The sequence below is a fragment of the Staurois parvus genome, unplaced genomic scaffold, assembly GCF_062004578.1.
Source record: "Staurois parvus isolate SC_StPar_1 unplaced genomic scaffold, SC_StPar_1.0 ptg000105l, whole genome shotgun sequence".
Taxonomy (NCBI): domain Eukaryota; kingdom Metazoa; phylum Chordata; class Amphibia; order Anura; family Ranidae; genus Staurois; species Staurois parvus.
Window position 1 is genome coordinate 1,644,639 of NW_028317901.1, and position 17,210 is coordinate 1,661,848.

General features: G+C 42.6%; 1 protein-coding gene across 2 annotated transcripts; it reads left to right on the top strand.

Moving 5' to 3' along the window:
• The first annotated feature begins 814 nt into the window (after positions 1–814).
• Positions 815–16,281, top strand: UBL7 (ubiquitin like 7). Of its 2 annotated transcripts, none has more exons than XM_089671372.1 (11): positions 815–928; positions 2,496–2,700; positions 7,522–7,641; positions 7,754–7,836; positions 9,011–9,095; positions 9,722–9,779; positions 12,970–13,100; positions 13,269–13,318; positions 13,419–13,586; positions 13,807–13,929; positions 15,978–16,281. In XM_089671372.1, exons 2-11 carry the CDS (start codon positions 2,520–2,522, stop codon positions 16,113–16,115), a joined length of 1,137 nt encoding a protein of 378 aa, XP_089527498.1. In that variant the 5' UTR covers positions 815–928; positions 2,496–2,519; the 3' UTR covers positions 16,116–16,281. The 2 variants fall into 2 exon arrangements, with proteins under 2 accessions (XP_089527498.1, XP_089527499.1); XM_089671373.1 differs by having other exon boundaries at positions 888–943.
• Positions 16,282–17,210: the final 929 nt, after the last annotated feature.

Below are 17,210 nucleotides of genomic sequence, written 5' to 3' on the forward strand. Positions count from 1 at the left end.
GTGGGAGGAATTGTGGCCTATTGTTGGTGTCAATGGGTGGAATAGTGGCCTGTCTTTGGTGTCATTGGGAGGAACAGTGCCCCACAACTGATGTTAATTGGAGGAATGGTGCCCCATGGCTGTAAGGAATTGTATCCCAGCACTGGCACTGGTGTCAGTGAGAGGAGTTGTGTCCCAATGTAGGTGTCAGTGGAAGGAATTGTGCACTATCGTTTGTGTTTTTGGGAGGAATTGTGCCCCACTGTCAGTGTCAGTGGGAGGAGTAGTGCCCCATCACTGATGTCAGTGGGAGGAGTAGTGCCCCATCATTGATGTCAGTGGGAGGAGTAGTGCCCCATCATTGATGTCAGTGGGAGGAGTAGTGCCCCATCATTGATTGTCATTAGGAGGAATAGTGCCCCATTGTTGGTGATATTGAGTGGAATTATATACTATAATTTGTGTAAATGGGAGGATTTGTGCCCCATTGTTGGGTCAGTGGCAGGAATGATGTCCCATTGATGGAGTCAGTGGATGGAATAGTGCCTGAAGGGCTGGATAAAAGCAAGCAAAGAGCCCCGTCCGGCACCCACTGGTCTATAGTTTAGCCTGGTAAAGTGTTATTGCACGATGTTACCAGGAGGTGGCAGCAAAGATAAGCTTTGAACATCTCCAATTGCTTTTTTCCACCTGAATGCAAATATGTGAGCTGCCACTAGGTGTCAGCAGAAAGGTCTCCATTGTAAAACATCTAGCCACCTGATAGAACCACGTGATCGTGCCCCCGCTAGTCTCCGCCCACACACTGTGCGTACATTTTCCTGTAGTCTGGCAAAATGGAGAGCGGGCGGAAGTGAGATTGTCTGTCCTCGCTCGTCCGGTGCACGATGGGAAGTGTAGTTTGGTGAGTCACTTCCGAGTGCAGCGTAAACAAAGGAAGTGCAGTGAGGTGAGTGCTCTCCAGGTCGGTATTCGGGTTCTCTGGGCTCCCCCTGTCCTGTCCATCACACAGCATTGCTCCACAATGGGGGTCTATGTATGGGGGGACATTCCCGAGTGTGGCAGTCTGCTGTGTCATCACACAGATGGAGGGAGCGGTGTGACAGAGTCTGTCCTGTGTTCTACTCCTCATTCTATCACTCCATCCATCCAGGGGTGAGGTAGTGGTCGGAGCCCCCCATATGATCTCAGTTCATGTCCTGACAGTATAGACTGGGAGGGGATTTCATCAGACTGGAGCAGCTGTGCATGGCAACCAATCAGCTTCTTGCTTTCATTTTCAAAGCTTACCATTAAACTTGTAAACCTTGTGTGCAGGCAGGAGATGTATCACAGAGGAATCACACAGGGTGATGTCTCTCCTACAGTAACATACACCTACCTGCCTGCTCAGTGTTCTGAGGTGTGTACACTAGGCTGGCCATGTGCAGATCAGTGTACATGGCCGGCACAGTCTCTGTGTTCCGACCAATATGGATGCCTGAAGACTGACGCTCGGGGAGTAGATGCCAGCACCAATGAGGGGCTCTGTGTAGCCTTCAGACATTAGAGAGGAGGTAAGTGTAATGACTTTAGTTCCACTTTAACTTTGTGCCAACAGTACACAAATATGTGGCCTCTCAGCAGCTGGGCCTTGATGCCGAGAGACCGCATATTGATACCAAAATGTGAACAAGCTGTGCCGAGAGCGATCGGGAGCTTTCTGATCACATGACCTCTGTGACAGTCAATCATGGCGGTCACATAATCATAAACCCCTAAAAGGGCCAGGAGGTGCCAGCATTAATGGGTTAAAGTGGTTCTAAAGGCTCCAGGTTTTTTGCCTTCATGTATTCTATTCATGAAGGAAAAAAAAACCTTCTGGGGTAGTGAGTTCCAGAGGATGGGGGAAGGCCTGGAGAAGTCCTGGAGTCGGGCATGGGAGGAGGAGACCAGGGAACTGGAGTGTAGGAGGTCTTGTGAGGAGCAAAGAGTACACGTTGGGTGGTATTTGGATATCAGGTCAGTGAGGTTCTATGTGTCTTTTGGACGCATAGAGCAGTGGCTCGGGGACGAGCGCACAGCAGTGCCTCCAGGGCGAGCAGCTTTCCCTGGGGGCACTGCTCGAGGAGGAGGAGCGTCGGCGGAGACCTGAAAAGAAGAGTATTGGGGCTGCTGTGTGCAAAACCACTGCACAGAGCAGGTAAGTATAGGCAAAAAAAACCAAAGCTTTAGTGTCACTTTAAAGTAAACCTATTGGCAATACGTTCAGAAGTTGGAAAAACTCTCCCCCCTTCCTCCTCCAACCTCTCCTGCCGAACGTGTATAGAAAAAAATCTGTGCACTTACCTATTTCCAACTTCTGAAGTTGGTAATATAAACTGTAGCAGGTCAATTCATAGGATTTTAGAGCATACATAATGGTCATACTTTATTGTTATTTTTGTTTTCGTAAATTGGTGTTTTTGCACTCTTTTATCAAGTAAGTATACTATTGCATTCTGAACGTAAAACATGTCTGCTATTTCCCTGAACAGCTAGAACAAATTTACAGTCTGATCATGTCGGAGCTCCATATATGTGTCCAGCTGGCTGACCAGCCCCTCGCTCCAAAATCAATTGTCCACCTTCCGGTCGAGTCTGCGAGCAATGGGAATGCTACATGTGGCCATCGAGTGTCAGTTGTGAAACAGCTGATTACTGCGACCCTGCCAGAGTCACTTCCTGATCCAGAACTGATTGGTGAGGAATATACATCATATTTAGTGTGTACGCCATTCTTTATTATTTTTCATCTCTTTTTGTTCAGATACAAGTTAAAGCGGAACTTTACCCATAGCAGCTTAATAAAAAAATAATGTTCTTTAGCAAGGAACATACATTCCACATTAATAATTATGCTACCAAAATTAGTGTGTGCTGTAAATTACCTCAAGCATTGCTCCTGTTTCTTCTTGCTGGAGGCAGCCATTTTGCTGAAGTCCAGAGCCCCTGAACATCAGTAAATCATAAAGCAGAACTAAACCAATGAATTTAACAGTTTCAAAATACAGTTATATTCCTGGTATGTCAGGATTGCTAACTGTAATATTTGCTTGTGTCCTCAACCAAGCTATCAAATCCTCAAATGGTTGGAGTCCTAACTGATCACATGTGCAGCACCATGGCAGTTGCAGATCAAAAAGAAGCAGCTTCCTTAGTTCTAAAGAATAGGAAGGTTTAATTCTGCTTTAAGGCTGTCAGCAGATCGACCTCAAGAAATTCGTCAGTGCCTAAAAATTCCTAAAATGGAGAGCAACTGAGCATGTGCAGAACAGGGTGATCCAGTATATTACTGGATTTTAACCGCTTCCCATCCGCAGAAGAACTGCTACAGGGCGGTGCAGGTGCGCAAAATCACGTATAGATTCGTGATTTTGCATTTCCAGGTAGGGGGCGCATCGGCACCCGGTGATTGCCGAGCATCTCCGACAGGGAGGGGAACTGTTTGTAAACAAAACAGTTCTCTCCCCGTCAGCTCCTTCACACTGCTTTGCCATGCACATGCTTTGCCATGCAAGGCAGTGTGCTTACAGTGAAGCACACAGGCACAGCCCCTAGTAAAACAGCACAAAACACACTGTTAACCCTTTGATCACCCCACATGTTAACCGCTTCCTGCCCAGTGCCATTAGTACAGTGTCAGTGTTTTTTTTTATTAGCACTGATCACTGTATTGGTGTCACTGGGGATGCAGTGACACCAAATCAGTTCCCCCCCAGTGTCAGAATGCCCGCCGCAATCCTGCTACAATTCGCTGATCACCGCCATTACTAATAAAAATTAAAAAAAAATTAAAAATCCCAGTATATACCGCCATTTTGTAAACGCTATAACTTTTACGTAAACCAAATAATTTACACATATTGGGATTTTTGTTTTTAGCAAAGACATGTAACAGTATAGTTTGGCCTAAATTTATGATGAGATTTGGTTTTTTACATTTTTTTTTTCTTTTTTACTGGACAGGTTTATTAGCAAAAAGTAAAAAATATATTTTTTTTTTCTCAAAATTGCCGTTTTTTTTTAATAGCGCAAAAAATTAAAAATGCACAGGCGATCAAATACCACCGAAAGAAAGCTCTATTCATGGGAAAAAAGGAAGTAAATTTCATTTGGGTGCAGCGTTGCATGACTGCACAATTGTTAGTTAAAGTGACGCAGCTCCGTAATGCAAAAAATGGCCTGGTAGGAAGGGGGGTAAATCCTCTGGAGGGCAAGTGGTTAAACCGTATAAGCACCTATTTTTAATGTTTATAGGTATACCTGCAAAAGAGGCCAGCCTGAAGTGATCTAGCAAGACTTTATTTTCTGACTAAAGGTCTACTTTAAATACTGGATATATTTTACACTGTTTTCCATATGGCAGGTATCAACCTTTAAAGGGTTAGTTTACCTTTAATGGCCATTTTTCAAAAAATCCTCAGCACATTACATACCACTGCTCTGCTGTCCAAATTATTGTTCCTGTCCCCCTCCATATATGTAGGTCATGAACAGCGTGTATGAAAGAACTCTCTAGTAGCTGACCCACCCCACCCTGCAATAAGAGCAGGATGGAACTCCCCCCAATGGCTGCTATTACCATTAAAGGTGAACTAATCCTTAAAGTTCCCTGAGGGCTCTTCCTCACCACACTTCACAGATGCACTCGCTATTTAATGTTTATTTGTTAAAGAGCTTACACAATAATTTAAATTCTGTTAATTGTCAGCTTATAAACTAAGATCTGATCCAAGCATTCATTGATTGCATGATGTGACTGTTCCAATGGACAGTTGTGATAGTGTCTCTTTTTCATTTTGTGATTGGCTGTCCTACACAACAGAAACAGCCAAGAGGCATCTAAGTCTGCTAGCTGAACAATAGATAGAAAGAAGATCTTTTGGTTTCACCATCAAAGCTGTTCAATTATGCCTGGTGGATAAGATGGGTTAGTTGGGAGTAGATAAATGAGAAGTTCTGAATTAAGGTGTGTATTTTAAAGGAAATTGCATAGCAACTCACCCAGTGAAAGTGCATGCACATTTATTCTGTCTGAATGGGGTGAAAACAAATGTTATTAGACTATTTCCTGTGCTGGTTTAATGTGTTTCATTGATTTTAAAACTGCAAATACTGCATTTGGCCAGATGGGTGGTAAGTGTCATAGGAAATGTTTGTGGTAGTTAGTGCTATCTAGTGGCCAAATGCTGTAAATTTTGGTTTAAATCTATTGAAAACATTCAACCAGCGCAGGAAACATTTGGTTATTAAGTACATTCACTCCGAACAAATGTACATCAGGGACGTTCAATTTATATCGCCCAGGCAGGTTTTTTTTTTCTATTTAACCTTTAGCCCTGCTGCGGGAAGCAGCAGGTCTCCCCTGGCAGGTGGAAGCATTTAGGGCGGCAGCGCTACCTCCTTATTGATTCCACACAGCCCACTATGTTGCCAGCCTCTGCTCCCCACACCCCCGCCCGCTATGTCTCCCAAACTCTGCTTACCCATATGCGGACCTGGGACCAGTCAGTGGCTGCCAGCGGGTATAGGGGAGGGAGGAGAGCGGACACATCCGCTTCCTTCCCCTTCTTGTCCTGACCTGGAAGTGATGTGATGTCACTTCTGGGTCCCCATTGACAGATTCCCAGCCATCGAGGCCAGGAAAGAATGAAATGCAGTGTGATGTGCACTGCATTACATTCAGTGTAGTACAGGGGAGACATCCAGGGTCTTTTAGACCCTGGATGTCTCAAAAAAGAGAACCTGTCACCAAAAATCATCACATAGGGGACTTTTTGTCTCCTATGTGATGAAAAAAAAATTAGTTTTTTTATTATTCAACAGTTAAAGTTACACCCAAGCATAAAACCCCCCACATATGTACGCATTTACAAATGTAAGAGCACGTGCTAGGGCGCCTACCTGTGAAAACGACGATTGCGATAAATGTTACATATTGCTGCGCACGCCAGAATGAGAGCAATAATTCTATAGAAGATATAGGTAACTAAAGTTTGTTGCCATTTCACAAGCGCACAAATTTCAGATTTGACATGTTAGATATCTATTTACTCAATGCAACCTCGTCTTTTATATTGTATGAAAAAATTGGATAATGTATTGCTTTTTGTGCCCTAAAATTAACTTGTGTGTTTTTTACTGAAAGTTTGTTTCCTAGACCTTTTTGTGAAAATATCGTGTGACATAAAAAATTGGAAATACAGCTATTTTATTCTGTAGGGTCTGTGATTTCAGAAAATATATAATATTTTGGAGTTTTTTGTAACCTTCAGGCCTTAAATTATTTTTTTAAACGTGTGCAAAAAAAGCAAAATCGGCTCTGGCAGCGAAAGGGATAAAGGATAAGCCCGACACTCCCCTTCCCTGACAAGCACGTAAGCGGTGCTCATTACGCTTCAAGGTCTCTGTCCTCCCTATTAGTCCCCAGGTGCAGTTCTGGAGACAGGCAGGGAGGGGAGGAGAAGATAAACAGCGCAATGATAAAAATATTACACGTTTAAGTCGCCATAAAGCCACTTTTGTTTTTAAAAGCCCCAGATGTTACTTAAAGCAGATTTAAATATGGTTTTGGTTAAAATGTATTTATTTTTATCAGGGCAAGTAGATTGTCATGAGGGATAAGTAGATTGGGGCACAGATTTAGTCCCTGGTCAAGTAGATTTTTAAAAAATTTCCCACACCCCTGTACATGCACTTTCACTGGAAGACTTGCTTATACAATTTGTTTTTTTATAAATACACCACTTAAAGTGTCTGTCTGGCCAAACTGTTCAATTTAGTTTTGGATAGAGTGTGCAAGAGTTACTAATACTATTTGGGGCATCGGTAGATTTTTTTTTTTTTTGCCTCACTTTCTGACACCAACAATAGTTTTGCCAAACAAGAAGTCAGAAAAAATCTGCAGCAGGGACACAGACCGCAGACAAATCTGATGGGAGTTCTAGCCTTTCCCTGCTCTGCCAAAAAAAAGCATCTATTTCTGTCTTTACTGCGGTACCGTTGAGTGTTTCACTCACTTCCTGTCTGGTATCATCAGAACGGGAAGTGAGGGGAAATCTTTTTTCTGAGCCTCAGCTCGCATTAAAACCACAACAGGGCTTCTAATTGTCCCAATATATTTAAAACAAAATGGGCTGGGCATACACTTTACTAAAGCCCAATCTGTATCCATAAAATTCATTTCCAATCTATTTCTGACTTTTATTCATGTGTTGGTTAGTCATTTGCCTCATAAGTATGTAATAAAAGTTTGAATCAGAACAATTAAAAGAAGCTCCAAATACAAGATGCAATAATAGAATGCTCTGCTCAGCTGTGTTGTGTTCTGTGTTGTCAGTATAATAAAGTCCAGGAGCTGGACAGAAGACATAATTGTTCTAGCTATGGACTATGAAAGTATCAAATCCATTGAATATGCACAAGAACCAGATAGCATTTCAGAAGGAGAGATCAGCAATGGCAGCCTGCGTATATCTTTCAGTACAAGATTTCACCAATAGGCAGTCTGTTTCTCTCCAGATCTGGTCCATTGTGGGAGGCGTCTTAGAGATGATCAGACCTTGGAGTTTTATGGTGTTCAATCAGGAAGCACTGTCCACATTCTGCGCAGAGCATGGCCTGAACCAGCTCCTCGGCCTGGTGGGTAACTTTATTTTAGGTTATATACTGTATGTTGCTCTGGTTTAGTTATTCTTAATGTAATCATACACAAAGTATACCCAGTTTTATTAATCTGTTTTTCTTCTTCCAGAGCCTGTAGATAAGATAGCTGCTAGCCGTGAGTTTCGGGCTCTGCACACAGCTCTACATACCAGCTCTACCTACCGTGATGCTGTGAGTATTCGCTACAGCTCCGGTTTCTGCACAATGGCCTAGGTGCTCTCTCCTGGATATATCTAGATTTTAAAAAGGCAGTTAATGTTGCTACTGCTTTTTATGACAGGCATCACTAAATGGCAGACCACAGTCCAGATCGAGTCACTGTCACCTCTGGACCTGCAGTTGCCATTTTTAGGAGCCAATACTGTCACCACAGCAGAACAGAGAGCGGGAGGCAGGACAGACGGAGAGTGAGAGGCACAGTAGCACTGGCTGGAGGGTGGGAGCGGGAGCTGCCTGAGATGACTTTCCAGATTAACCAGCAGGTGATTTGTTGCTAGGACACAAAGTTCTACTATGGGAGGAAGATGATGTAAAGGGACAGAGAGCACTACTATGGGAGGATGGAGGGGGCGATGTGAAAGGGGCAGAAGGCACTACTGTGGGGCAAGAGGGGTAGTGCTGTTGGGGGTGAAAGGGGGAAGCTCTGCTGTGGGGGGAGTGCTGTGGGGGAGGGATGATGTGAAGGGGGAGGAGGACACTGCTGGGGGGGACAGTCCTGTGGGGGGAGGATATGAAGGGGGAAAGAGGACACTACTGTCGGGGGATGATATGTAGAGGGCAGAGGAGGACATTACTGTGGTGGGTAGTGTTGATGTGAAGGGGGGTTCAGAACACTACTGTGAAAGGGGACAGAGTACAGTGCTGTGAAGTGGAGGACTGTGATGTAAAGAGGGGATTGTGATATGCAAGGTGGACTGAGGACACTGACGTAAGAACGGCATTATGATATAAGAGGAGAGGGGGGTGATGTAAAGGATCTGAGTCCTTGGACAAACATGTGATTCAAGCCTTTCTTGGAAGAAAAATCTTCTGATTAGCCTCTGTGAAATTTAATTCCATACCCCTCTTTTATGGCATTGCTAATCTCAGCATATATTTAAATCTTAAGTGTACAGGCATACCAGTATTTGCAATTGCACAAAAGCTAGAAAGCCTCTAGAAGCTTTTTGCAGTGTGTCTGAGGTTTCCTTGTCAGAGTTCTGTAGCAAAGCAAGCTGTTGTAGATAAATTACTGGAGTCTTGCCACATCCACAGTTCTTTTAGGGCAGAACACAAACTTGGCTTTGTTTCATGTTATTGTTTTCATTCATCTGCCAACCTTGAACTGTCTAGTTTTGTCATGCAGGTGTTCAAGTTACTTGGGAGCCGTGAGTCCTTGGAGCAAATAGTTGTGGCTACACCTGGCCTGAGTTCTGATCCTGTGGCTATGGGTAAGTTGAAAAATGAACAAAATAATGGAATTAGACCTTTATCCAGAGAATTTACATGATTATGTCATAGAAAGGCTTCATTTAGACCTTCAAAGGGGGTGGCAAAAATTTGAGCTGTTGAGCTGCATTTCTCTACCGTCTAATCCCCCTACCCCCTTAAGCTGCAATAGACAGCTGACGGGTGTTTACAAAGTTCACCCGACATGGCCAAGCCTACCAAACGCTACATGGTGTAGTAATTGGCAAGAAAACATTCCACAACTGCATTCAGTGCATGCAGTTGAATCCTGATTGTTGGTAAAAATGGGGTTAAAACAGGCAGTGAGGAGGCATTGCGTCACTTCCTCACTGCCTGTTAGTATCCTTCAGAGGCAAGGGAGATTTTGATGTATGCCTAAATCTACCCTTAAACCTATATTATGTAACAATCTGCCACTAGAAGTCACGTTTGCCATGGAGCTGTGTGTGCTTGTTCTACAGGGGATTAAACAGAACACAAAATAGGGTAAATGGAGTGAGTGCTCTTACTGACAATTGTACTTACTAGTACAATTACTAAAATGTGCTTAGTGAATAGCATTGATAGTTGAGGAGGTTAAATGAGAACTCTTTATCTCAATTTACAGGGGTGCTGCAGGATAAAGATTTGTTCACTGTGTTTACTGATCCCAGCATGCTGGACACGTATGTATACATCTCCGGGTTTTTTTTTGTGTAGAGTGGGTTATTTATATTTACAAAATGTACTACTTACAGTATTTACTAAAAAGTAAACATTGATAACAAAAAAGATATGAATGTACAATAAATAAGCTGAGATGAAGAAAGTAGACTTTAAGTATTGTGGAGGGTTTTTTTTTTTAGTTTTGTTTTTTGTTACTTGTATAGTAATGTGTCACTGTATACAATTTTCTTAAATAAATTGTTCTTTGCAAATCTCTTGTAAAGTTTCTTACCTGGAGAATCTTCAGTAACGGCCCTTTCTCTTGCAGGCTGACAACACATAGCCACTGTCTTGCAATTAGCAGAAGTGTTGTTATCCTTGTCTGTGTGTGTGTCGCACTCGCTCCTTAACTTGTTGCCGACCGCAGATAGCCGAATGACGGCTGCACTGCGGCCGGCCAGTTCTGAGTGGATGTCATATGACGTCCTCCCAGAACGCGCTCTCCTGCGTGCCCCAGGGGGCGCGCACCCGGCGATCTCCATGATCGCTGTGTCCTACGGACACAGCTGATCATGTGATGTGGTAAAAGGCCAATCACAGCGGCCTTTTACCACGTGATCAGCGGTGTCCAATGACACGCTGATCAGAGGGAAATGCAAGTGCCGGTTCTCGGCTGCACTTTCCTCACGCTGTCAGATCGTGAGGAAAGTACTGCCGAGAACCGGCAGTTGTCAGAGCGGGGATCGGCACCGATCATCAGGGCACTGATGATCGGTGCCCAGCAGTGCCACCCGCAAGTTCCGCCCACCTGTGCCCAGCAGTGCGCCCACTAGCCCCGCCCACCTGTGCCCAGCAGATCACCCACCTGTGCCCAGCAGTGCACCCACCTGTGCCACTCTGCAGTGTCACACACCTGTGCCCACCAGTGCCACCCACCTGTGCCCACCCACCAGTGCTGCCCACCAGTGCAGCCCAGCAGTGCCGCCAGTCAGTGCCACCAGTCAGTGTCCAGCGGTTGTGCCAGTCAGTGCCGCCAGTCAGTGCCCAGCAGTGATGCCAGTCAGTGCCGTCTATCAGTACCCATCATCAGTGTCACCTATCAGTGCTGCATATTAGTGCCGCCTATCCGTGACACCTCATTAGTGCTGTCTATCAGTGCCGCCTATTCGTGCCACCTCATTAGTACTGCCTATCAGTGCCCTTTAGTGCTGCCTATCAGTGCCCATCAGTGCTGCCTCATCAACGCACATCAGTGAAGGAGAAAAATTACCTGTTTGAAAAATTTTATAATAGAAACAAAGAAACCTTTTTTTTTTTTTTTCAAATTTTTTGCACTTTTTTTATTTATCGCGCAAAAAGTAAAGCGCCCAGTGGCGATTAAATACCACCAAAAGACAGCTCTATTTGTGAGAAAAAAATGATCAAAATTTCATATGGGTACAATGTTGCATGACCGCGCAATTGTCAATCAAAGTGCGGCAGCGCTGAAAGCTGAAAATTGGCCTGGTAAATAAGGGGGTATAAGTGCCTGGTAGGCAAGTGGTTAAGCTGTATATAAGATAGGCAGCGCACTATCCAACCCGAGGAGCTCATACAGCAGGCTGCTATTAACTGCATGGAAGTAAATTAGTGTTATCAGCCTGCAACAGTTAGGGCTCATGTACTCTTCAGCTGATAAACTCACATTTAAGAGCTGTTCAGCGTTTTTTTCCAGCAGCCCCTGAACACAACCTAATGTTTTCCTATGTGTCCATGTGCACTGTCATTTACAGGCAGTTGAGTTTACAGTCATTTTTTTAAATGCAGTTGATTTTATCAGCATTTCAAACGCCAAATGTGTGGAAACGTGGCTAACCGCGTTTATAAGCGTTTGCTTTTGATTTTTTTTTTAACTCTTCCATTTCCAGATGCTGTCCAGAGCCTTTTTTCATCATGAAAAATGCATGTAAAGCGTTTTCCCGGTACTCAAATGGACCTGGTACACCATACTTTAACATATTTTCTTTCATGCAAAACCTCAGACACTGCTGCAATAATTTCTGCACAGAAATGAGCTAGAACATATCCAAACACCACAAAAAAAAAAAAAAAAAAAAAAGACAGCTAATCTCAATACTGTTCTCTCTGTTTCTGCTCTCTCTATTTCTCTCAAAATGTCTGAAATAGTTATTTTTTTACTGTTTTTCAGTGCATTCTGGGCATTTTGGAAGGTCTCCTGAGGTTATCTTTAAAAAAACACTTCTAAACGCAAATGCTCATAAACGTGGTATGCAAGTGCAGCTAAACAGACGTTTTTTAACGTACGTTTTCCAGCAGTCAGTTTCCATCGTTCAGAAGTGCCCCATGTACATGGGGCCTAAGGCTTCATGTACACGAGCAGCTCCTAAACACGAGTTTATGAGCTTTTGGCATTTTTTTGCCAAAGCTCCTAAACTCAACTCCATAAAAGCCTATGTGTCCATGTACACATAGGCCTTTAGCAGAGTTTAGGAGCTGCCATGTTTAGGTGAACCTCCCTCTCCTGAACGCGGAAGAATCGCGTTCAGGATAGGAATGTTTTGACCACCGACCGTGGGAAACCGCCAAACGTGGCAAAGCATGCCAACTGTGGTACTGTGATTTGCATTTTGCGGCGGTCAGGGTAGGCTTGCGTACATGAAGCTTAAGTGCCGTTACCGGCAGGTTCTACGGGTCAGAAGCTTTGCAACAGATTCAAGAGAGTGATTTGCTTTTGTTTCTGTGTACAGCAAGTTAATAGCGCTGACCTAATCAAAGCACCTATATGGTTCCTCTCTGATCTCTCATTATTTTGCTATCTGCATAAGTCACTTCTGACAGTTTTTCTGGAACACAAGGCAACCCTTGGAGATAGGTCCTCCCCACTCCAGCACACAGGAGGTGCAGGGATGCTGAATTTATATCGCCCGATTACTAGGACATATAGTTCCGGGTGCCGGGCAGGTAGTTTTTTTTTTTTTTATTATCATTCAGCCCTGCTGCGGGCAAGCAGTTGCACTGGTATATCTCTGAATTTGAGTTAGGGACATTAGATTGTAAGCTCCTTGAGGGCAGAGACCGATGTGAACGTATATTATATATGTAAAGCGCTTCGTAAATTGACAGCGCTGTATAAGTACCTGTAAGAAATTAATATATATATATATATATATTTTTTTTTTTAATGCACATCATTTCCAATGTTTTTCTCAGGCTGGTGGCCTCACACCCTGCACTAGTAAATGCCATAATACTAATTCTGCATTCAGTAAGTGGAGCTTCTTCACTACCTACACCAGACGGTTCTGCCCACACTGTGCCCCCTGCAACCCTGCACATGCCAGGTATGAACTGCCAGGAAACCCCTTGGCTTTGTAAATGTGTTTTAGTGCATTTGTTTCTTCTTGCTGCTGACTGTCTTTTCTTTAGACTTTCATGTATCATTCACTCTCTGTGTTTTGTGGCTCAGAGTTGTTCATGTTTGCTGTTGTCATCTTTCATTATTCTGTTAGGTGGGTTCTTGTTTGATGGTCTGTCGGATGAAGAAGATGAATTTCCACAGGTAAGAGAATCGCTGGCCATAGTTATGAATTTGGAAGGAGCAGTCCACAATGAGATTTCTGTGTAAACCACTTAATTCTTTTTACACTTCTTTCCATCAGGCCTCTCGCTCTGGGTCATCTAGTAATACTGCTGGTCCCCGTCCTGCTTCTCTTGGATACACAGGAGCTTCAGGACCTCGGCCCATCACTCAAAGTGAACTGGCAACAGCACTAGCCCTTGCAAGTACCCCAGAAAGCAGTTCCCACACACCCACCCCAGGAACACAGGTTAGCACCTTGTCATTCCTACATATTTCTCTAATACTAAGATTGAGTTTACAGTTTTATTAAAATGTATGTGTCTGAGATTGGGCTGCTTTGTATGTGTCTGAGATTGTGCTGCTTTGTATGTGTCTGAGATTGTGCTGCTTTGTAGAGTAATTTTAAATGTCAAACTTTTTTACATTTTGCACAGGAGATTACACACTGGTGAATGTTTATTTTATAGGGCCACTCTTCAGGGACATCTCCAATGTCATCAAGTGTGCAGTCAGGAACACCGATAACGAATGACTTGTTCAGCCAAGCACTCCAGCATGCTCTGCAGGCTTCTAGCCAGACATCCCAGCAGGTAAGCAGAGTAACAGAGTGCTTACACCTTGAATAGACAGACAGATGTATCCACTATTTTATACTTTACTTGTTGCGTGACCTACAGGAGTCCAAGGTATATCTGATTAATGCATTAATCAAAATTCCTTTTTAAGAAATCAGTCTTGTTAGAGTTTTTTCAAATTTTTGTTTAATCCTTGTAAACCCTTTTTAACCACCTGAGCCCCAGGACAATTCTGACATTCTTCTCCTACACGTAAAAATCTTTTCCTTTTTTTTTTTTTTTTTTTTTTTTTAAGCGGGGGCCGTAGAGAATAAAATGGTGGGTGTTGCAATTTTTATGTAACACAGTATTTGCATAGCAATTTTTCAAACACAATTTTTTTGGGGGAAAAATTATAATGAGTTTTAATGTACAAAAACAAAATGTAACACCCAGTTGTTTGGTAAAATATAAAAGATGATGTTACACCGAGTAACTAGATAACTAACATGTAACGCTTTAAAAGTGCGCACGCCTGTGGAATGGCGACAAATCACGGTACTTAAAAATCTCCATAGGCGGCGCTTTACAGACCTCTATAGATTACCAGTTTAGAGTTACACATGAGGTCAGGTGCTAGCATTATTACTTTTGCTATAATGTTCATAGCGATACCTCATATGTGGTGTGAACACTGTTTTTACATATGCGTGCGCAACCTATATATCTGCTCACCATTGCACACAAGCATGGGGGGGACAGGGGCACTTTTAGAATTTTTTTTTTTTTATTAATTTATTTACTTTTTTTTTTTTTTACACTGTCTCTCATTTTATCAACACATTTATGAACAACATCCCTTGTGATAACTGGACCAGTGGCAGATCCTCTTTATGGAGAGATCTGGGGTCTATTAGACCCCAGATCTCTCCTGCCCTTTAAAGCATCAAATCAAACCCAGGTCGGTTTGATCTGATGCTTTCACAGACTGGTAACGGTCTGTTTACAGTAGACCGAAACCAGACACGACAAAATACTTGTCGCTTCTAGTTTCTTAGACCATAATTATCCACTTGGAAAGCTTTTACTTTATGCAGCATTATTGGTGGAAAAAAAGATACCGGGATCATGGCTGCAGTTGCAGCCATGGCCCCGGTATATCCACTCAAACCCGATGACATACAGGTACGTTGTTTGGCGGTATGTGGTTAAAAATGAGGTAAACCTAACCATTAATGGTGCCATTGACCTAGGGTTTGTATGCTTCATGATTTTGTGTTTGGTTATTTGTAATGTTTGTAATTGTTTCCATCTTTTAGCTATGTAGAGAAACCCAAGAAAACATAAGTAATCCACTGATGTTTATGCATGTTGGGGAGTACATTTTTCTCCTGGCAAGTGGAAAACCCTCTTCTAGGCTGCAATGAATCACACATGTAAAAATCTTTACTGTGCAACATGATTTTTATATGGTTGCAAATACCTCCTTTGTAAACCTATTTACTAATTAATTTTCTGATTGTACAATAACAAGTTGTACTACAACCTGTTCTCTGTAACCCTGCTTTTGTTGAAAAAAAAAAAACAAATAGGTAATTTAAAGTGAAACTTAAGTCAGAAAATTAAGTCCTGCTCGATCACTTCAGGCTGGCACCTTTTTCAGTTATAGCTATGTATAACATTGCAAAAACGCGTGCCTATACTGTTTAAACTCCATTAAAATGCACCGTCTCCCCCTGATCTGCACATGCTCAGTTGCTCTCTATTTTTTGGCACTGTTCAAAAAATCAGAGCTACTAGAGGCCTATCGACTGACAGTATAAAGATTTACTGCAGCAAAGGGCTCTGGGCTTCAGCAAAATGGCGACCTCCAGCAAGAAGAAACAGGAACAATGCTGGCGGCAATTTACAACACACACTAATTTTGGTAGCTTAATTATTAATGTGGAATGTATGTTCCTTGCTAAAGAACATCAATATGCTGCCCCTGACAGACTAGGAGAAGTTGCAGATGAAATGATATAGATATAGGGAGTTTATCGTCCCTTTTTGTTTATGCATTGTGCTGTTATTCTGTCTTTCAGAGCCAATGGCAACCTCAGCTCCAACAACTACGGGATATGGGTATCCGGGATGAGGAGCTTAGTCTGCGGGCTTTACAGGCTACTGGAGGAGATATCCAGGCTGCACTGGAACTTATCTTTGCTGGGGGTGCACTGTAGTGAGACCTGTTTTTAACAATGCTTATGGAAATAGTTATTTTCTTTAAAGCTTCACTGAATCTTATTGTTCCATTGTGGGGATATTGATAAAGGGTTGTAAATATGGATTTAATGTATTTATTATATAACTTCAGTGCTAATTAAAGTGTTATGCTGTAATGGTAAATTTTTGCATGTATTCATGTTATGAAAGCTGTGTTTGTATGTCAGCTGTCCGATTTACAGATTTAGAGGAGCAACAACCCTTTTTGTAAAAAAAAAACAAACAAAAAAAAAACGTTTTTGGGGTCCACGTAATAGTCCCTGAGATGCAGAAAAATTCAAACATGCAGCATGTCTCTGTGGCTCCCCCTTGCACATCAGGTAGCACAGTATATCATGGCAGGTAGCACAATATTTACAAAAGTTGAATGAACCTGGCATCTTTTTATTCCCTACAAATGTGAATTTTCGCTTCATCAATATTCTCTGCAAGTCCTTGGGACACTGGAATTCTTCAACTGTCCAAAGAAAAACCATGACACTGAAACAATATTTCTTTCTTTTACATTACAGAAGAGAGGAAATTATTCAGCTTATGCTGCTAACTTCAGGAGATTGGACACTGGCAAAACTGTTAGGACAGCTCTGCATAATACCACCAACTACCAGCAAACCTCATTTTCCCTGGATCAACTTTGCCTATAAATGTTAGTAACCAGTTATATTCTGTGTATCCAAAAAAGAATACATGGCTTTTTTTTTTTTAACCACTTGCCCTCCTGAGGATTTACCCCGTCCCCCCACCCTTCCTGACCAAGCCACTTTTTGCGTTATGACGCTGCGTTACTTTGACAATTGCGTGGTTATGCAACGCTGCACGCAAATGAAATTTGCATCCTTTTTTTCCCCCCCACTAATTGAGCTTTCTTTCGGTGGTATTTGATTGCCTGTGCCTGTTTTATTTTTTGTGCTATTAAAAAGAAAAAAGACCGACAATTTTTCAGAAAAAAATATTTTTGACTGTTTCCTATTAAACATGTCCAGTAAAAAAAATTTAAAAAAATTCTAATTTCATCATAAGTTTAGGCCAAAATGTATTCTGCTATATGTCTT

Excerpts from the sequence above, each read along its gene's own strand:
- UBL7 (XM_089671372.1), top strand. The coding sequence starts at position 2,520 with ATGTCGGAGCTCCATATATGTGTCCAGCTGGCTGACCAGCCCCTCGCT. Across the intron at positions 7,837-9,010 it reads GCTCTACCTACCGTGATGCT|GTGTTCAAGTTACTTGGGAG; the intron begins GTGAGTATTCGC and ends TTTGTCATGCAG. Across the intron at positions 9,096-9,721 it reads TTCTGATCCTGTGGCTATGG|GGGTGCTGCAGGATAAAGAT; the intron begins GTAAGTTGAAAA and ends CTCAATTTACAG.